The 20,749-nt window shown below is 50.2% G+C and overlaps 1 protein-coding gene across 26 annotated transcripts in view; it reads left to right on the top strand.

The window, feature by feature from the left end:
* PYROXD2 (pyridine nucleotide-disulphide oxidoreductase domain 2) overlaps positions 1–20,749 on the top strand; it is a 48,180-nt gene that overhangs the window by 7,847 nt on the left and 19,584 nt on the right. For 9 of the 26 annotated variants that reach the window (XR_006057666.1, XR_006057667.1, XM_042238923.1 and 6 more), the window contains exons 5-15: positions 4,178–4,333; positions 6,413–6,566; positions 8,774–8,835; positions 8,928–9,025; positions 10,424–10,565; positions 10,925–11,059; positions 12,317–12,389; positions 12,645–12,801; positions 13,180–13,334; positions 14,056–14,162; positions 15,677–15,797. Coding sequence is in view for 24 of the 26 variants with exons in the window: in XM_042238923.1 (XP_042094857.1) it covers positions 4,178–4,333; positions 6,413–6,566; positions 8,774–8,835; positions 8,928–9,025; positions 10,424–10,565; positions 10,925–11,059; positions 12,317–12,389; positions 12,645–12,801; positions 13,180–13,334; positions 14,056–14,162; positions 15,677–15,797 (1,360 nt within the window). In the remaining 2 variants the exon portion in view is untranslated. Of the gene's footprint in view, positions 1–1,958; positions 2,097–4,177; positions 4,334–6,412; positions 6,567–8,773; positions 8,836–8,927; positions 9,026–10,423; positions 10,566–10,924; positions 11,060–12,316; positions 12,390–12,644; positions 12,845–13,179; positions 13,335–14,055; positions 14,163–15,676; positions 15,798–16,571; positions 16,825–17,512; positions 18,395–20,749 lie in introns of those variants that run through there. The other 17 variants (XM_060404684.1, XM_060404683.1, XM_060404674.1 and 14 more) reach the window with 10 other exon arrangements.

Below are 20,749 nucleotides of genomic sequence, written 5' to 3'. Positions count from 1 at the left end.
CCTCTTAGCCTTGCCTTAGTCCACAGTCTTGCCCCTGCCCTTTCAGATTCCTTTTACCCCTAGCTGCCTCTTTGACAAACACGGCCATGCATTCCTGGAGCCACTTAGCTGCTTGGTGCCTCTGCCACCCACCACTGAGAAAGGGTCCTGGGCGCCATCTGCTTATGAGGCTCACAGCACCTCAGCACCAGCTCTGTGCTGAGTTTGAAATTAATAAGACATTAAGTCATGGTCACCATGAGAGAAATTATTATTTGAGTCCCTGAGACCGCGAGCACATCTGTCTCCAGCCAGGATCAGGTGGAATCCCGCTGAGGCCTGGGGACGGGTCTCTGCCCCAGACAAACCAGCCTATCACTGAAGGCAATTTTCAGACACACTAGTTACGCACGGTGGCAAGTGCATGGGTAGGAGCCCCCATTTTATGAAGGAATGCAGGGGCTTAAGCTCACACATAAGGAAATGACTGAGGAGCCAAGTCTAACTGACTCTTCCCCCTTGTTCTGAGCTCTGATGTGCCACCACCAGGGACGTATTGATAGCCACCCTGCTCAGCCTCTTGCACTTTGCCGGTGGCCGTGGGCCAGGTCTCAGGTGTGACCTCTCAGAACCGACCCCTGTCCTGGGTAGAGCACAAGGCTGCGATTTCAGCCTCTGGAACCTGTTCAGTTTTGAATTTCTGCTCTGCCATTAGCAGCTGTGTGACTTAGCCTTGCAGTGCCTCATCTTCCTTATCTGTAAGATGGGGATGTAATCTTACCAGCCTCAGAAGGCTCTTGTAGTAGTTGGTGTTCACTCATCATTAGCACAGTGCCTGTGGCAGCCGGCTGGGGCTCCAGTACTTTGGCCACTTGATGTGAAAAGCTGACTTGTTGGAAAAGACCCTGATGCTGGGAAAGAGTGAGGGCAGGAGGAGAAGAGGGTGACAGAGGATGAGATGGTTGGATGGTATCATCGACTCAATGGACATGAGTTTGAGCAGGAGATAGTGAAGGACAGGAAAGCCTGGCATGCTGCAGTCCATGGGGTCACAAGGAGTCAGACAGGACAGTCACTCTCTTTATGGGAGAAAGTCCTGAAATCAGACAAATAAATGAATCATGTTCAATTACTTAGACCTGAAGCAAACTCTGGGTTCTTCTTGGATCCTTTTTTGGGGGGTTATTGATTCATTCATTCAGCACATGTTGCTGAGCAACTGTCCTGTGCCAGGCCCTGGGAGAGACATGTGGACTGAAGGTGGTGAGGGAGGGTGGCGAGGCTGAGCGCTTAGTGAGAGAACTTCAGGTGGAGGTAAGCACACCTATAGCAAGGAAACTGAGGCAACACGACAGCGAGGGCCTGGAGGCCCAGCCTGGACTGGTGGCCAGGAAATCCTCCTTTGGAGCCGGGGGGAACATCTGAGCTGACATTCAAATGCCAAGAAGTCACCAGCACTGTGGACATCTGAGGGGAGACTATTCTAGGCAGAAGGAAGTGGAAGTGGACAGGCCTAAGGGAAAGGAAGGTCAAGTGGCCAGAGCAGAAGCACCAGGCAGAGGGGCAGCAGACAGGAAGGGAGATGGGCAGGGCCAGAGGAGACTGGGCCTTGTGGGCTGGGAGGAAGGGCCTGCATTTTATTTGAGCACAGCAGGGAGACAGTAGAGTCAGGAAGTGAGGTGATGGGATTTATGACTTTATGAAAGATCAGTCCTCCTGCTAGATGGTGTGGATTGTGGTGGAAGTGGGTGCAGGGCATCTCAGAAGGTGGCAGCTGGGCTGAGGTAGGGCAAGGGGTATGGGGAGATGTGGATGAGGTCTGGAGGCCGAGCTCTGAGACTTGGTGATGGATAGGAGGCCAAGGGTGAGAGACCCAGAGGAACTGAGGGTGCCTCCTGCATGGGAGAGAGTTCACTGTATCAAGAGGAACCAAGCTGGAAATTCCTCCAGTTTGTAATCAAAGAAATTTCCCATCTCAGCTTTAGGAAGGATCCTGTGGGTCTCCCAGCCCCACCCCTTCCAACACTTGGATGCACCTCCACAATGCTCAGTCATGGAGATCCTGTCATCTGGAGTGCCCGTGGTCAGGAGGAGACTTCTGCTGTAATACTGGAAAGGTCTCTTTGGGTTTCTATGTGTTTTCCTAAAACTTCTGCTCACAGATCTCGATTCTGTCCTCTGGGGTGGTGCCCTGTCTGCAGGGCACCTGTCTGCGTTTAGTCAATAGACTATGTATTGATCACATGGTGTCTAGATGCTGCAGATACATCACTGAGAAAAAGAGACTCAGCCCCTGAGTTCAGAGAGCTCACATCCTACCTGTGTAGACAGAGGAAAACTAAGTATGTCATTGACCAGGTGGTGATAAGTGCTTTGGAGAAAAATTAAGCAGAGCCAAAGAGTCGGGGGGAGCTGAGTATGCTACTCAGGTAACATCTGAGCAAAGACCTCAAAGAGGTGGGAGCAGACCAAAGTGTATCTGGGGGAAGAAGTCTCTAGAGGCCAAATCTATCAAGTTGCATACTTTAAATACGTACAGCTCCTTGTATGTCAATCACGCATCAAAAAAGTGGTTTAGGAAAAAAGTCTCTAGAAGGAACAGGACGTCTTATTTGTAAGGGTAGCACAAGCTCCTTCTGTTTTATCTCCACCTTCTTTGAAGAAGTAAATGTGCTCTTGGAAAGTTCTGTGTGCTAATCAAATATGTGTAAATCAAATATTTTAAATGCAACAAGGGAACTTCCATTTAAAGTGACTATGGAGTAAATGAGTCTGCAAAGTAAATAAAAGGGTTTTTTTAATGTGAATAATTTATCTACCTTGTAAGTATGGATTTTCACATAACTGTGGCTTTATTGTGTCTTTCTCAGTCTTAATTATTTCTGAAATGGGAGCATTTAAAGGCTACTGCTGAGAGCCAGGGTTTTGGAGTCGCAGGGATGTGGTTTGAAACCTGGATTCGCCTCCCTGTGTGACCTTGAACACATTATTTCGCTTCTCTGAGCCGCTGCTATTGCATTTTACAATGAGGATGATATGCGTACAGAACCATTGTGATGTAACCATTGTAAGCCCTAGTACAGTCCCTGGCACTGGGTAGCGTGGCATGGTGTGATGGGGCATAGCATGGTGTGGCATATATGTGTGGCATTGCATGGTGTGGTATGGTCTGCCACAGTGTGCCTGGGCAAGAGGGATTTTTATACACCTATATCAAAGATAGGAACCAGGACCACATGCCTTGGGAAACTACACATATATGTTCATGCTAAGTCACTTCAGTCATGTCCAACTCTCTGTTACCCCATGGACTGTGTAGCCTGCCAGGCTCCTTGGTACAAGGGATTCTCCAGGCAAGAATACTGGAATAGGTTGCCATGCCCTTCTCCAGGGGATCTTCCTGACCCAGGGATTAAACCCACGTCTCATGTCTCCTACATTGGCAGGCAGGTTCTTTACCACTAGCGCCACCTGGGAATCCCCTGGGAACCTGCATACAGGTACCTAAATACATAGAGGTCAGTTCAGTTCATTTCAGTCGCTCAGTTGAGTCCGACTCTTCGTGACCCCATGGATCACAGCATGCCAGGTCTCCCTGTCCATCACCAACTCCCAGAGTTTACTCAAACTCATCTCTATCCAGTTGGTGATACCATCCAACCATCTCATCCCTTGTTGTCCTCTTCTCCTCCTGCCCTCAATCTTTCCCAGCATCAGGGTCTTTTCCAATGAGTCAGCTCTTTGCATCAGGTGGCCAAAGTACTGGAGCTTCAGCTTCAACATCAGTCCTTCCAATGAACACTCAGGACTGATCTCCTTTAGGATGGACTGGTTGGATCTCCTTGCAGTCCAAGGGACTCTCAAGAGTCTTCTCCAACAACATAGTTCAAACGCATCAATTCTTCAGTGCTCAGCTTTCTTTATAGTCCAACTTTCACATCCATACATGACTACTGGAAAAACCATAGCCTTGAAGAGATGGACTTTTGTTGGCAAAGTAATGTCTCTGCGTTTCAATATGCTGTCTAGTTTGGTCATAACTTTCCTTCCAAGGAGTAAGCATCTTTTAATTTCATGGCTGCAGTCACCATCTGCAGTCATTTTGGAGCCCAGAAAAATACAGCTCACCCAAGCAAAATCAGAGAAGGGTCATGGGCAGATCCCTTCAAATGTTACCTGTGCTGTCTGTGTTCTGCAGAAACATGGGCTGAGGCTTCATCTTCGAAACCCCTACTCCTTCACTCCCATGCTGGAAGAGAGTGCAGGGGGTAAGGTGCCCCGGTCTCTTCTGCTGGGCACAGACATGGCGGAAAATCAGAAGCAGATCGCCCAGTTCTCAAGGAAGGATGCCCAGGTAGGGAAAGTGACCAGCGATGGATCTTCTCCTCCATCTCAGCCTGGAGGCTGCTCTTTTTTCTTTTTAAACATTATTTTCTGAGAGATGGGCTCTTAAAAAAACATTATTTGACTGCCCCAGGCCTTATAGTTGCAGCATGTGGGATATAACTAGATCCCTGACCAGGGATTGAGCCTGGGCCCCCTGCATTGGAAGTGCAGAAACTTAGCCACTGGGCCCCCAGGGCCTTTGGAGGCCTCGGTTGAAAGGAAATGGGCCTGGTCGGAATTCTCCCAGAGCAATTGTCCAAGGCCACAGGGGTGTGGACAGGCCACCCCATCTGCCCTACGAGGGCTCCAGTCTGCGCCAGCCTTTGATCTTGGGCACTGCAAAGAGAAGGAATGGAGAACAGTGGCTAAGACCAGTGGACACGGGAGACCGTTAAACCTGTGTGTATTCAGGGTGAAGCCGCTGTTCAAGTGGGAATCCACTGATATGTCCTTATATTGTATGTGCTTTCTATCTCTCCTTTCAGACAGAATTCCAAGTGGTTTTCCATATTAAAGCACATGAAGGTCAAAAAGAAAAAGGGGGGATCAGAGACAATTAAAGATAGAACAAACTGGATCGGGAATTTAGGAGAAGAGTTATAATAAATATTCATCTATTTTGGCATCATTCCCTGGCAGCCCAAGGCAAGAATGTGCCCATGATGATGAGTAGGTCTGATGGAGAAGGCACAGTTTTCCCTTGGGAATGAACTGCGAGGAGTTTGTTGGGTAGATTTGTCTAGATGGGTCACTGAATGTAATGGGCCTGGTGTGATTGGTTTTACAGACAGAAAAAGATTCTCTGAGTGGTCATTTGTTGTACCAACCTAGATACAAGCTGACGGCATAGCATTAACTCATATCTTGGTGGAGACATTTTTCTAAGAAGAACCTGGGTTAAGCAATCCATGGGGGATGATTTTTGTTCTGTTAATCTACTATGGGGTAAAACCAAGAAAACCACAGATCCAGCCTCTCTCTTTAACCAGTGGTTTCCTAACCTGGTGGACAATCAGGTCACTTAGGGAGCTTTGCTTTTTTTTTTTTTAAGTGATTTGCACATGATTCTTTTGTACAGTTGCACTCTGTAGGTTGCACTCCCTCCATTCTCCTCCAAGTCCTACCCATCTCAGATACACTGGAGAGGATTCAGGACAAGACTGGGTCCCTGAGCTAGAGGACAGTGGCCCTGGCCATGGCTGGTGACCACAGGAACAGGAGGCAGAGGCCACATCTCAGTGTGGAAAGTCAGGAGCAGAATTGGTTTTGTCTTTGCACGTTGTCACATTGAAGACCTGTTGCAGAGAAAGCTGTTTACCTTCATTTTAATCAAGAGTCTCCAGTGCAATTCAACACAGAGCTTTTCTTAATGTAACAGGTGTTGAAATTCCATGGGTATATCCAAGAGTTCTAGAACAAAAAATTAAAAGCTCTGGGCTAAGAAGTAAGATAGGGCCTCGGGTGGCATAGAGTCCATCCCTGCTCCTGTCACCCATCCAGGGAAGGGGGATCATAACCAGGTTGTCATATGCAGTAGGAGATTGTGGGGTGAAAGGAGGCAGGATTCTGTTCCTGCTGATGATGAAAGGATGTGGGCGGTGGGGTCTGCAGACCAGGAAGGAAGAGTCAGCATGCTGGGGTACAGAGCAAGAGATCTTACTTCTACCAGTAAGATATAGAAAGACAGGACAGGGAGAAGAAACTTTCAAGTGGTCTTTGGTTTATCACAGAGACCATGTCCTAGGGTTCTTGAGTTTTCCATGGCTGACAACGGGTCAGCCTTAGACTCTTGTCTCTGCCACCCCCTGGTGGCCTCCTACTATTACTATGCAGGCCCTCTCTCACCTGCCCCAGTGCTGATGCCAGTGCACAGACCTAGAACTAGGAGTAACTCTGCACAGCCAAGTGGAGTCGTGCTTGGCAGGGCGTGGGGCCTGAGAATCATCAAGGCTTGGCTGGGAGGCAGCAGGCCAGGTGGTCTGGAGGGCAGATCATGGGGACTGTGGAATTCTAGGCAGTGGGACCTTGACTCAGAGCTCTGTTCCAGGCCTTTCCCAAATATGAGGCATTCATGGATCGCTTGGCATTAGCCATTGACCCTCTGCTGGACTCAGCCCCGGTGGACCTGGAGGCCTTCCAGCAGGTTTCCCTGCTACAAAGACTCAAGATGCTGTCCACCCTCAAGCCCCTGTGGCAGGCAGGTAAGTCCAAGGGCAGGTATCAGGGCATGATGAATGCCTTCATGTGGCTGAGCCCAATTTCTCCATGACTGGACATACGCCTGAACCTCCGAGGCAGCCTGCCAACTGCTGTCAATTAATAGGGGCCGCCTGGAGCACTGTAAGTGAGACGGTCTTATCTTAGGCTGGCATGCTCTAAAAATGGAGCCTGAACCAAGGGCTTATGTTCAAGTAGTTCATTTTGAAGGGGGATCTTAGGGAAAAGAGGAGGAACGGGAAAGAGGGAGAGTCAGCACCAGGGTGCGTTACTGAACTGGCCACCACTGTGCGCGATAACGGCCTGCCTGGACCTTCTGAGGAGCCTTACGGAATGCACGTGACAACGTGCCCAGGGGAAGAGAGAGGAAACATTTACCCACTGGGTTCTCTTCCCAGCGTGCAGAGGTTGCCCCCGTGGGTGGTAACTCCCACGTGAGGCACTAACTTCTGGGTTGTGCGTCCATGGGTGCCAAGTGCGTCCCGTGGGTATCCTATCATGGAGTCAGAGAGGCCCCAGGGAAGAAATGAAGAAGAAGCACCTTACAGGCCTCAGGTGAGATGGGGTCAGGTTGCACTGCGTGCAGCTGGCTGGAGCCTGCATGGAGCTCATCACCATAGCCATGGCTGGGGGAGGCTGAGAGAGATGGGGCCAAGAAAGTTTGAAGAGATGCCCCCATACAAGAAGGATGCTAGATGATTGGAGTCAGCAAGAAAAATATCTGTGGCGAATTAGTGATGTCTGCCGTGGGTATGAGAAGGGAAGTTTCACCAAGCCTGCTATTATTTTCTACTGCTCCTCTGGGATACAAAGTGTACCCAAACTGCGGTGCTGGAGAAGACTCTTGAGAGTCCCTTGGACAGCAAGGAGATCAAAGCAGTCAGTCCTAAAGGAAATCAACCTTGAATATTCATTGGAAGGACTGATGCTGAAGCTAAAGCTCCAGTACTTTGGCTACCTGATGTGAAGAGCCAACTCACTGGAAAAGACCCTGATGCTGGGAAAGGTTGAAGGCAGGAGGAGAAGGGGATGACAGAGGATGAGATGGTTGGATAACATCACTGACTCAATGGACATGAGTTTGATCAGACTCCAGGAGATAGTGAAGGACAGGAAGGCCTGGTGTGCTGCAGTTCATGGGGTCACAAGGGGTTGGATACGACTGAGCAACTGAACAACTAACAGCAAGGATACAAAGACCAGTTGAGCGTCTATATTCTCCAAAAATACTGAACCAGTTAGCTGTGCTCACAAAGTCGCCACATAACAAACTACAACATTCCAGTGGCATGTAAAAATAAACATTCATTTCTCATGTGTCTGCATGGTTCAGCTGGTCCCAACTGGGCTGAGCTGGTCTGAGCTGGTCTCATCTGTGCATCTGTGGCTGGGGCAGCCCTGCTCCAGGTGCCTCTCCGCCTCTTCTTGGAAAATGCAGGCTTGTCCAGGCGAGACCTTCTTATACCAATGACAAAAGTGCAGAGGACAAGCCCCGATGTGCAGGCCAGTCCCAAGCCCCTGATTGCATCATTTTGGCAAACACTCCAGTGGCCAGGCAAATCGTGTGAGCCCAGAATCAAGAAGTAAAGCAGGACCTCTCAGCTAGGGTGGGAGGCAATGCAGTTAACAGGGCAAAGTGTGTGGACCCAGAGAGGGTGAAGGAGCCGAGCTGATAGACTCTATCACAAATGTCAAGAGCAGACATTGCCTCCCACATCACCAGTCCAAGGAACCTCATGCAATAAACACGCATTAAGCATTCACATAGTAAACATTTATTGAGCAACTGCTGTGTGCCAGACAGCAAGCTCAGCACTGGGGCAAAATGCCTAGAGTTCATGACCTCTACCTTCAAGGTTCTAGTGCCCGGTTACTCTCTGAGCTAGTTTAAATCAGTGTCAGAGAAATGGGTTAGCCAAACCACTGCCTCCCAGGGTACAGCCTTAGAGAATTCAAAGAGAGTAAGACACAAATTAAAAATTGCCCCCGAATAATTCTAACAGTTAAGATGTATTAAGTGCCTATAGATTTAGAAATGCTTCACCAACCTCATTTAATCCTCACAATAGCTTTTAAGGGTAGAAAATATGACTCCCATTTTATAGATAAAGAAACAGGTGCAGAGCCATTAGGATCCAAGTGTTCCCTTCTTGCCTGTCTCGGTTTGCGTTTTATGAATCTCGTCTTTCAGGTTGCATCCTGGGAGCCCAGCTGCCCCAGTATCACCAGGTCCTCACAGCTCCAGCCGCCAAGGTGAGTGGTGCCCCAGCCTCAGGCTGGACCTCGCCATGATGGGGCCTCTGCTCCCCAGGTAAGCCCTTCTCCATGCCGCTCTGCTTTCCCAGGTGCTGGATCAGTGGTTTGAGTCTGAGCCTCTAAAAGCCACTCTCGCAACAGATGCCGTGATTGGAGCCATGACAGATCCCTATATTCCAGGAAGTGGGTGAGTGTGGCAGGTGAGGTGGGGCAGCGGGAGGGGCGCAGACACCCCCGCGAGAGCGAAAACTCACTCATTGAACACACCCGATGAACCAGGCAGGCGCCAAATATTTCACACAGGATTCATTTAACCCTCAAGGCAACATTGGGGAGCTGTGGTTCAGAGAAGGGAGATAACTTTCCCAAAGTCACCCAGCTAGTAAGGGCAGAGCTGGTTCCCAGCCTGACTTGCCCGAACCCCGCATCCCTGCCCAGTCTTCCTTCTCAGCCACTGCTCCCCACTGCTGCAGTAGAAGAGCCTTGGTCCTGCCTCCCGCTGTGATGTCTCAGTGTGAGTATCTTCTTCTCTATCTATCTATGCATCATCTATCCATCTACGTATCTATCTGTCCTCTCTTCCCTTCCCACGAAGCCCCGTTGCCTGCCCTTCTCCCGCAGGCCCTTTCCCTGGGTTCCAGGATGCACACACACACACAGACACCTTCACATGGATGGGAACCTGCCTTTCCCTTTGTGAGTGGGAGGTGTGCTGACAGCCTCATCCGAGAGGGGGCAGTCAGACACAATGAAGCGTGCAGTTGTGGCATGACTTAATGAGCCCTGTAGGAGCAGGAATGGAGGGTGTGTGTGTGTGTGTGTGTGTGTGTGTGTGTGTGTGTAGGGATAGAGGATGCTGCCAAGTCTTGGGCCATTTCCAGGCACCAGAAGATGCAGCTAGAAGCTGTCAATGTGGCTTATCTCTCAAGGGATAAGAGCACCCCTTCGGAAGTGATTTTTCCACACACACTAAGCCAGCCCCAAATTTCCCAGGACCATGGAAAAGGGGAGTGTGCATTGGCAAGTGCTCGCAACACCTTGACCAAGATCAACCAGCCAATTAGGATTTTCCAGCTGGGGCCTGTGGGTCCTTTTCTCTGTGGGTGTCCAGGAGGCTTCGCCACTGCCCAGTTTGTGAAATGGGCATTTAAGACATTTTTTTTTTCCCATTAATTCTTCCAATAAATATGGATGGAGCAGTTGCCTGCACTAGGTGCTGAGGACACCATAGTGAATGGAGCTGAAATCCCCATGGGAGAGGCAGGTACAGAATGTAGGGTGGAGGACTATTTACTGTGGGCGTTGTGATGGGAAAACGAGGCAGCGGGCAATGTGGTCCAGGCTCAGAGGAGCCCCCATGAGGAAGAGATATTTCATCTGAAACTCTAGGGACAGGAGGAATTAGCCAAACAAAAGAAGAGGGAGGAAGAAGGTTCTAGATTCCAGAACAGCACGTGCAGATGCAGAACTGCATGCGGATTATGTGTCCATTCAAGGCACTTAGAGAGAAAGAATATTTGCACCTAGAATTCTGGGGAGATTATACCCCCCTCTCCAGCCACTGATTCTGATTATCTGTCCTCAGGTATGTGCTACTCCATCATGTGATGGGGAATCTGGAGGGGATTCGGGGGGCCTGGGGCTACGTCCAGGGTGGCATGGGTGCCCTCTCTGACGCCATCGCAAGCTCAGCCACCACTCACGGAGTCAGCATCTTCACCGAAAAGGTGAACAGCCGCTTGACGCCCACCCCAATTTTTGGCAAGTATCCTAGAATAGAACACAGTGTCAGATTCGGAGGGTCCTTAGTTTACTGATGGACAAGGCTGGGTTTGGGCTCTGCAGACTGTCACTGGCTGAGCAGCTGTGACCCAGGCCTGTCTCCTTTTGAATTTGTACTACCATCGCACATTTGGGGTGAGCCTTTGCATTGGGGAGTGGGCTGACGCCTCGCCAGGATCTGCAGGAAATCGGCAGGAGATGAGAAAGCTGTGAGTGCCTAGCAGCAGCACAAACAGCGGAAATCCCCCTAGCCAACCCTTGTTTCTCCTCCCGGGGGTCCTGGGGCTCCTGCCTGTGGCCGTAGACGGTGGCCAAGGTGCAGGTGAGCAGTGGAGGGCGCGTTCAAGGGGTCATCCTGCAAGATGGCTCGGAGGTGAGGAGCAAAGTGGTGCTGTCCAACGCATCGCCACAGATCACCTTCCTGAAGTTAACGCCACAGGTGAGGCTGGGGAGGAGGTGAGGCGTCTCCCAGCACGGGGCTGGGGGTTGGAACCTGGGGGCTTCAGGGGGCTGCATCAGGGTGGGAGATGTGAATGCCAAGTCTCCCCACACTTGGGGAAGCCCATCCTTCTCCGCTTACCTATCAGGCAGGTAGCAACAAGCCTCACAGGTGAGGGAAAGGTCCAGGGAGGTGAGGTGACCGAGCCCAGGCAGTTGGCACTTGGCAGAGCCACAGCTAGAACCCAAGTCTGACTTTCAACCCAGAGTTCTTTCTACAGCTTTCCCGCTGTCCTGATTTTTCCCCTCTAACCAGCTCTGATTCCACTGTTTATGTCAATAACCCATCATCACGTGAACATGGCATAGCGACCACACAACTGCTGGGCATATCACGAGAGTTCCGGATTAGTACACGGAGCAGGAGGAATCAGTCGATACTGACTGAGTTCAGCTGATCTGGGCTCACCCACACATCTTCCAGCAGCTGAGGGCACTCGTGGTCCCTGCTTGACGGCTGTGGCTAGTCCAGGGGTCTCAGTCAGAATGTCCGGGATGACTCAGCTCTGCTCCATGTGTTTCTTATCCCCAGCGCAATAGTCCAGATGTGTCCTCAGGGTCTGGCACAAGGCAAAATGGAGCAAACTCGATCACGCAAGTGCTTCTGTTTGCTTCCTATTTGCTAACATTAGCCTTGTCTCAGGACCAAGCTCAGAGTCACAGTGGGAGGCCAATAGAAAGGGGTGTCCGTATACGGAGGGGTGGGGACTCGGAACAGCTTTTGCAATTGACCACATGTGCCCTGTCCCCCAAAGATGTGCTAATATGTGTATGAGCCTGGAGCTCCCAATGATGTGGGGTTTATTTTTGGGGACAAGACATCATTTTTCTGAGGGATTCCACTAATAAAATTCAGCAAACACCAGTTTCAAAAGCATCTTAAGACAATTTTGAGATCATCAAGACTTCCAAGAGCTTAGAGGCCAGAGGAGAAAGGGGCTGCAGCTCTTGGGCCACATCCATAGCAGGAGCTGGTCTGGGCCACTGACCGCCAGGATGCTGGCAAAGTACACAGGAAAAAGTGGTTAATACTGAGTGGGAGGAGTCCAGGAGGGCTTCACAGAGGAGGTATTTTGGCTAACTCTGAGGGAGGGAGAGGATCTCCTGTAGTAGAGGTTGAGGGACCAGTCTGAGTAAAGGAGGAAGGCAGCCCCCTTGGGGCCTCAGCCACCCCTAGGGTGGAATCTGCTCTTTACAGGAGTGGCTTCCTGAGGAGTTCGTGGCGAGAATTGCCCAGCTGGACACCAAGTCGCCTGTTACCAAGATCAATGGTAAGAGGCACAGTGGACTGCGGAGCTGTCTTTTCTGAGATTTTCCGAGTGAGAAATCTCCATGTCTGGGATAGACTGACCTGTCTCCATTCCCTGCCCCCCAGCTTGCCCCCTGTTTGAAGGTGAAACCCTTTTTCTTGCTTCTTGTTTCTCAGCCCACCATGTTGGGGAGCAGGTGATGGGTAGAGAAGGAGGGACCTGGAGGGGCTGAGGACCCAGGCCCCTGGGCCCTAACCCTCCCCTTTGGTGTCTCAGTGGCTGTCAACAGGCTGCCTGACTTCCTGGCAGCCCCCAACACTCCCAGGGGCCAGCCATTGCCCCATCACCAGTGCTCCATCCACCTGAACTGTGAGGACACCCTCCTTGTCCACCAGGCCTTTGAAGACGCCCTGGATGGCCTGCCTTCCAAGAGGTGGGGGACCTGGAGACGCTTGAGCCCCTGGTCAGAGCACAGGGTGTGTGTGTGGAGGTTGGGGGTGGAGGGCAGGCCTCACTGCACATTTACCTTCCTGGGCCGGCTGGGACCTGAGAGCCTGGAGCCTCGAGGTCTGTCTGAGTCAGGGACCTGGGGATGAGAAAGCTCCCCGTGGGTGGTCTGGACTGTCCTGCTGGTCACCAAGCCCATGCAGGCAAACACCATCATAACCTTACGGAGCTGATCCATCCTGCCCCAGCATCCCAGCTCAGGTCTTCATTTTTTCCCGTCATCTCAGGATGGCTCCACGGCCCCTTCCCTCAGGCAGGCATTGCTCTTCAGACCCTGCCCTCTCTCCTCCCCTGTTGTACACAGACCTCTGATCGAACTCTGCATCCCTTCCTCACTGGACACCACCCTGGCTCCCCCCGGCTGCCATGTCATCTCCCTCTTAACTCAGTACACGCCCTACACGCTGGCTGGAGGCAAGGCCTGGGATGAGCAGCAGAGAAATGCTTACGCAGACAGAGGTAAGGAGAGCTAGACTGTCAGGTCTCCATCATGACAGCTGGCTGAGTGGCCCAAATAGACCCCTCTCCTCCTGATGGCCCCACTCTGATTAACACCCGCAAGACCTGTGCCAAGGAGAGAGGAATACCCAGGGAAACCAAAATCAACACAGTGAGTGCCTGCTGGGGTCAGGCTGTGGGCTAAGAAAGGCAAAAAGACATAGTTCTTGCCCTCAGGTTGCTTGCAGTCCAGTGGGGGAGAATAATAAACCAATCTTACAGTCAACGGACTGTGTGAACCAAAGGAGGAGCCACGAGCCAGAGTGACAGGAAAGCTTTCCAGAGAAAGGGACATTTGAGCTGGATTTTAAAGGGTGAATAGGAGTTGACCAGGCAGCAAAGGGCATCCCAAGCAAAAGAAATAACTTGAGTGGAGCCATGAGGTGAAGAAATCTTTGCATATTCAAGGGGAGACAGAGTTTAGGGTTGGAGTGTAAAGGTGGGAAAGTGCGGGAGGCTGGGATGATCTGAGACCCAGGGCCTTCAGAAAGAATTGTTTATTTGCTGGTGGACTATGTTGTTCATTTGTTGTTGTTGGTTTGCTTATTGAGGTATAATCTGCATATGAAAATATTCATTTTAAGTGTAGCATTTAACGAATTTAGTAAGTTTGCCAAATTGTATGATCATAAGCCTCTTCTTTTCCATAACGCTGTCTTATTTCCCTGTGTTTGGCACCCAGTGTTTGATTGCATCGAGGCCTACGCGCCCGGCTTCAAGGGCTCCGTGGTGGGCAGAGACATCCTCACACCCCCTGACTTAGAGAGAGTCTTTGGGCTTCCTGGGGGGGTGAGTTCCTATCGGACGGGAGGCTCTCGTCACAGTTTCCCTTCACTCTCTTTGCATCTCCACTCCCTGACATGCCCTGACGTGCCCACTTGGCTTTATCTTGGCCCTCCACACCCAGCCTTAGGCAGGAAGAGGGGACAGGGGCAGAGACCACAGCAGAGAGAGGACAGAGACAGGGTCAGTTGCAGGCAGTGGGGGAGGAGGGAGGAGATGTAGATGGGAGATCACCAGAACTGTGGGATTTCTGCCCAGATGTCCATGTTAGCGTCTCCCATCTGCCTTTCTTCAGAGGGACTTCCCCTCCCCCGGGCAGCTTGATCTCGCACTTCTCTTCAATTTATCAACAACTCACTGAGCCGGGAGGCAGGGAGTGGGTAGGCCACCAGGGCCAGTACGGCAGCGGCTAGCCCCAATTGGCTACTGTGCACGTAGACGCGGCCAGGTCAACGTGAGATGTGTTTCAATATAAAATGCACCCCAGATGGCAAAGACCAAAAAAATGAGCAAGTCTCATCAATAATTTTAATATCGACCACATGTTGAAATGATATTTTGGATCTGTGGGGTTAAATTAAACATATTATTTAATTGGGTTAAATTAAATGTGTTATTAACATTAATTTCACCAGTTTCTTTTTAAGTGTTCATGTGGCTAATGGAAAATCTAAAAGTACATGTGTAGCTCCAATTATATTTTTATCGAACAGCATAGGCTGGCTAGAGAGTGAAGGAGGCCAGGCAGTGGAGAGGGAAGGGAAAGGGTTGAGGTGGAAGGCTTGGGGCAGGTGGGTTGAGACATCTTGATAAATGCATGTGTAGAGAGGGGGGTGGAGAGGACATAAAGGGTCCGCCTGGAGGCTGAGGAGTGGGAGGTGATGCTGTCTATCCATCCGTCAAGGAGGAAACTCCAGAGAAGAGAACAAGCTCAGCTGGAGACACACTGAAGGGGCAGCTGATGGTCACCCCACCATGATGCCCAACAGATGTTGGTCTTTTCAGACCTACCCCTCGGGTGTGACCTTCACCTGCCCCCACACCCCCCTCCTCGGCTGGTCTGACCCAGGCCATTGGAGCAGAACCACACTCGGGTCCCAGCACCCTTGTTGACCACTCACTGTGACCTTGGACCCCAGGGCCCAGGCTCAGATGGGTGTCTTGGCCAAAGAAACACTCATCAGCAGTCAAAATAAATCAAATTCCTCTACTTTTCAAACAGAGTGAGGGGGATTCATAGTCCACAACGCAATCTTTCAAGCTTCCCTTTTCTCTCCCATTCAGTTTCCTCACCCTCTGAAGATGCACCCAACCATTCCTGCTTCTTGAAAAATGCCTCTAGGAAAATTCACCCCAGCCCTGGGACACGTACCTGTTCCCTCTCTTCCTCTTCTCATTCTGCATCACGAGAGCCCAAAAACACCCTAGAAGGAGAAGAGCCTTCCTTGGAGAACAGGGGCGGGGAAGGTGGTGGAGACTGTAACACTCCTATGTTAATGACTATGGCCCTGCCTCTGCAGAACATATTCCACTGTGCCATGAGCCTGGACCAGCTGTACTTCGCGCGTCCTGTGCCCCTCCACTCCGGCTACCGCAGCCCCCTCCAGGGCCTGTATCTCTGTGGAAGTGGGGCCCATCCTGGTGAGTGAGCCTCGGTCCCACTACTCCGGGTGGGTGGTGAGGGCTGGCCAGACATCAGAAGTTTGCAGACAGGGGGACAGGGTGAATAAGGCAGGAGATGAGAGGGAAGGGAGCAGGGAACTCCCAGGAGAACAAGCCCTCCCCTGCACTGAAAATTCTCCAGCCAGAACCCTCAGGTTCGCTCACCCCCTCTTCATGAGGCCTGGGGACACACCCTAGTTGGAGGCATCTCTCCAGTTCTCGCTGGGGGTTGTGAGGGACCCACGTCTCTATATTCTGCGTCCATATTTGAGACCAGTAAGGATCTGCACAGTCCAGTTTCTCAGGTTTAAAATTCTTCCCTGCTCCCATCCCAGGCCTAAATGACCCCATGGAGGCTCGTCTCATATGGGTGCTTCCTCTGAGCCATGTGGGCCTCGGCCTCCCAGACGGGCCTGTACCGCCAGGTCTTCCCCTCAACCCCTAGCCCCACGTTCTAGTTTCCTGCCCTGGGAGTCTTGCTATCTGGCCCTTCAGCTCTCAGGCTGGGACGGGCAAGGGGGACACTCGCTTGGACCAGACACTGGCCCTTCCTGCATGGATTCGGGAAGCCTGGAGGGGAGTCTAGGATCTGTCTTGATAATCGTCCCAGGTGGTTCTGTTACCTATACCCCAATACCACCCCTCAGTCTTCCCTGCTCTGCTTTGTGGCTGGTGCCTTGGCAATCCCACGGGGGGACAGAGGGGTGAGAGAGGGGTGAGCACAGCTTTGGCTCATGGGAGGCTCCCTTCCAGGAGGAGGTGTCATGGGAGCCGCTGGACGCAATGCAGCCCACGTGGTCTTCAGGGACCTCAGGAGCATGTGACCTCAAACTAACTCTGACCCAGGAAGATGAATTCACCCTTGAGATGTCAGTTTCCCAGGATATGGCCTGAGGCAAGCAAGTCCTCAAGGCCCAAGCCACTGTTCTGGAAGAAACATACAAGTCACATGGGGTCCTGGTTAACCTCTCATCCAAGGCTTCATGAATAAACTGGTTTTGCTTTATATAGATAGCTTGCATTTTTTCTGTGTATTAGTGGAATAGGTAATATGTAATAACCACATGGGGTAGACTTGTCTGGGATACTCAGTGATCTCACAGCATGAGCTCCAAACAATCCATTTGAACAATAAGCATCCTCTTCTCACTGCCAGGCCCCCACTACCAGCTGATCAGAGGCCTGCCCTGGGGAGGCCCAGTCTACTGCAGTCGCACTTCTGGCAAACTGTATAAGAAAGGACCCAATTCCCCAGTGCCCCACAAAGTTACCCACGGGGGCCACTGCCTGGAGCGATGTGTGGCCTCTCTGGCCATCAGAACCTCCAGAATTGGGCAAACAGCAGGTGGGGTGAGTGCAAAGTGGGAGCAACTGAGGGTCACCTGGGGGCCCACACTTCCAGTCTAGAGACTCAGCCTCTCACCTTCCATGAGCAAACCACACCTGTCACAGTACTGAAATCTTTCCTTACAAACTTGCATTATTTTAAAGTGAGTTGGGTTGTCACTCTTGGTCTGAAAGAGTCCCACAGATGTCCCCATAGACACGCACCTCTCCTAGCCAGCCCCTTCCATCCTAACTGCCAAGGCCGTGATGCAGAGGCCCCAGAGCAAAGCAGGTAGAAGATTCCCCAGGGCATCTCCTACCACCATGAAATTTATACAGAGTAACATAGACCTGCCTTTTATTACCAGGAGAAATATCAACAACCTCAGATATGCAGATGATACCACTCAAATGGCAGAAAGGGAAGAGGAACTAGAGAGCCTCTTGATGAGAATGAAACAAGAGAGTGAAAAAGCTGACCTGAAACTCAACATTCAAAAAAAATAAGATCATGGTGTCTGGTCCCATCACTTCATGGCAAATATAAGGGGAGAAGTGGAAGCAGGGACAGACTTTATTTTCTTGGGCTCCAAAATCACTACAAACGGTGATTGCAACCATGAAATTCAAAAAATGCCTGATCCTTTGAAGGAAAGCTATGACAAACCTAGACAATGTATTAAAAAACAGAGACATCACTTTGCTGGCAAAAGTTCATATAATCAAAGCTATGATTTTTCCAGTAGCCATATATGTACACAAGAGTTGGACCATAAAGAAGGCTGAACACCAAAGAATTGATGGTTTTGAATCATGGTGCTGGAGAAGACTCTTGAGGGTCCCCTGGACTGCAAGGAGATCAAACCAGTCAATCCCAAAGGAAATCAACCCTGAATATTCATTGAAAGGACTGATCCTGAAGCTGAAGCTCCAGTATTTTGACCGTGTGATGTGAAGAGCCAACTCATTGGAAAAGACCATGATGCTGGGAAAGATTGAAGGCAAACGAAGAAGAGCATGGCAGAGGACAAGATGGTTAGATAGCATCACCAACTCAGTGAACATGAATTTAAGCAAACTCCAGGAGATAGTGGAGGACAGGGAAGCCTGTCATGCTGCAGTCCATGGGGTGGCAAATTGTCAGACATAACTTAGCAACTGAACAACAAGCCTTATTACATAACTTCAATAAACAGATTTCTCACCTGTAAAGAGTTATTTTAAAGATCAAATAAAGCAATAGATCACTATCTGTCTTAGGATAAGTATTTGGTTCACGGCGGTGCTCTTGCTGCTAATATTGTGGCTGGAGATATTATTGTCATTTCTAGATTCTGCAGAAGGCAGTCTTTTCGATATCTTTTTTAAAACCTGGCACGAGATTGAAACCAGCCTGCTAGAAGCAGTGTGACCAGAGAAAAGCAGAGCAATCTTTGGGTCCACCAAGCTTTTCCCACAAGAAGGGCTGTCAACCCTGTCCTGTCCCCTTGCTCCATGCAGTATTGGAATAGCTAAAAATTTGGTTTTAGCCTGGGTTCCAAGATTTGCTTTCCTCAAAAGACTTACCAGGGTGCAAGGAGGAGGGAGAAGGAAGAAAGAAAGAAGGAAGGGAGGGAGGGAGGCCTCGGGGCGAGGGCAAGCCCTTCCTCTTAACACTTAGGTAAAGAGCAGAACTGAGTAACAGTAGGAACTTGTGAGATCCCAGGGGCCTGGGGCAGATCACATCAGACATGGTCTTTCAAAACACTATTTTCTTGTAAATAAAAGTTACAGATGCTTATTGTAGGAAAAATTTTAAATATAATCAGAAAGAACATAAAACTCAAACCTAATCTTACCTGCAGAAATCATGACAGTCATCATTTTACAATGGTAATTTCCAGCAATTTTACATAATTGGGATCATATTTTATATTCTCTAGGTGGGTTTTGCACCTTTCTTTCCTTCATTTTACTTCATGTCACGAGCATTTTTCAGTCTCATAAAAGTTTTTGGAAAACATTATTTTTAATGGCTGCTTGATATTCTCTTATAAGGATTATGCAGGACTTATTTTAGGACATTGAGGGTAGCCTTGGCCTTGACTGCTAACTAACCTCCCTTTTATCATGTCCACTCTGACTTACATGACTCGCTCTCACCCCTAAGAGGGTGCTGCTGCTGTCCTGGCAAACATTTCATCTGAAAGAGGAAGAATTCAGAGGAGGGGCCGGGTAAGCGAAAGAGCAGCGTTAGCAGTGAGAGGAAGAATTTCCCACTGTTCGGTGACTTCCTGTCTCTGTCTCACATCTCTGGAAGATAACATTTGGTTTCCACTGAGGTATGTGATCAGGGCCTGGCCCTGTGGGGTGCCTGGATTCCTGCAGGCCCCAGCATGCCGCCAGCTGAGCAAAGGGGATCGCACTTTCCCAAGATAATGACTGCAAATTGGCCGTGGACCGGCCGATGGGTCCCTTGCTGACTTCAGAATATAAAACTCTTATAAGGATAAATAAGTCAGTGCCACGCTGTTCCCTGATTTACAGTTGCCTATTTCCCCAGAGCAGTAGGAAACACTTCCTCTGAGACACAGCCGAGCACATGTGAACCTCACCTGGTTAAGTCATCAGGTGCCGTGGCCAGCCCTCCTGCTCTGACGGTCCCTGGGTGATGATCCAGAGTCTGAGTGAGATGGAAGGTTTGCAGCTCTGGGAGGGATTCGGGCATCCTAGCTGGAGGAATGACAGATGTGGCTGGCCAAGCTACCTGCGGCCCTTGTGAGTGTGCATTTTTCTGACGCACGTTCTGTTTGCACAGTGCTTGACTGTGCTGAGTTCTGTGGGACACTGAGAAGACTCCCGCCGTCACAGCAGGAGCACAGCAGGGAAGAGGCTGCCCGAGCACACGGTGACGTTCTGCGAGAGCGGGAGACACAGGATAGACCACGAAATGCGAAAGAGGGAGAACCGCGAATGGACAGCAATCTGACAAAATGTATGACCTCACCAGGAATCAAACTCAAGCAACCGTGTTTTACCGATAACGTTGAGAAAGATCGTTTATAATAGAAAATTGCCAGGGTGGTCAGAAAAGACACTCTTTTATGTGCTGGCAGCAGCATAAGTTTGATTTTGATAATGAGATTCAAAAGCCAACCGATTTGGTAGGTTATTCAGCATCTTGTCATTTAGCCTCAGGAAAATACCAGAGATGTCCCCCAGGAGTTAGGTACAATCATATTCATGCAGTGTTATTGACAAATGGCAAAATATTGGAAAGAGTTTAAATATCCTGAAACACAGAGTCAATTAAATTAATCATGGGAACTGCATTGATGGAATATCAAAGTGCAATATTTTCATTTATTTGCTTATTTTGGGCTGCACTGGTTCTTCATCGCTGCTCGTGGACTACTCTCTAGTTGTGTTACACAGGCTTCTCATTGCAGCGGCTTCTCTTGTTTCAGAACATGGGCTCTTGGGCGCACTGGCCTCAGTAGTTGTGGCTCACAGGCTTTGTTGCCTCGTGGCACATGGGATCTTCCTGGACCAGGGATCAAACCCATGTTCCCTGTATTAGCAGGCAGATTCTTAGCCACTTGACCACCAGGAAATCCCAAACAGCA

The sequence above is a fragment of the Ovis aries genome, chromosome 22, assembly GCF_016772045.2.
Source record: "Ovis aries strain OAR_USU_Benz2616 breed Rambouillet chromosome 22, ARS-UI_Ramb_v3.0, whole genome shotgun sequence".
NCBI classification, from domain to species: domain Eukaryota; kingdom Metazoa; phylum Chordata; class Mammalia; order Artiodactyla; family Bovidae; genus Ovis; species Ovis aries.
Note: the sequence above shows the minus strand (reverse complement) of the source record. Positions and strands in the feature narration are given on the sequence as shown.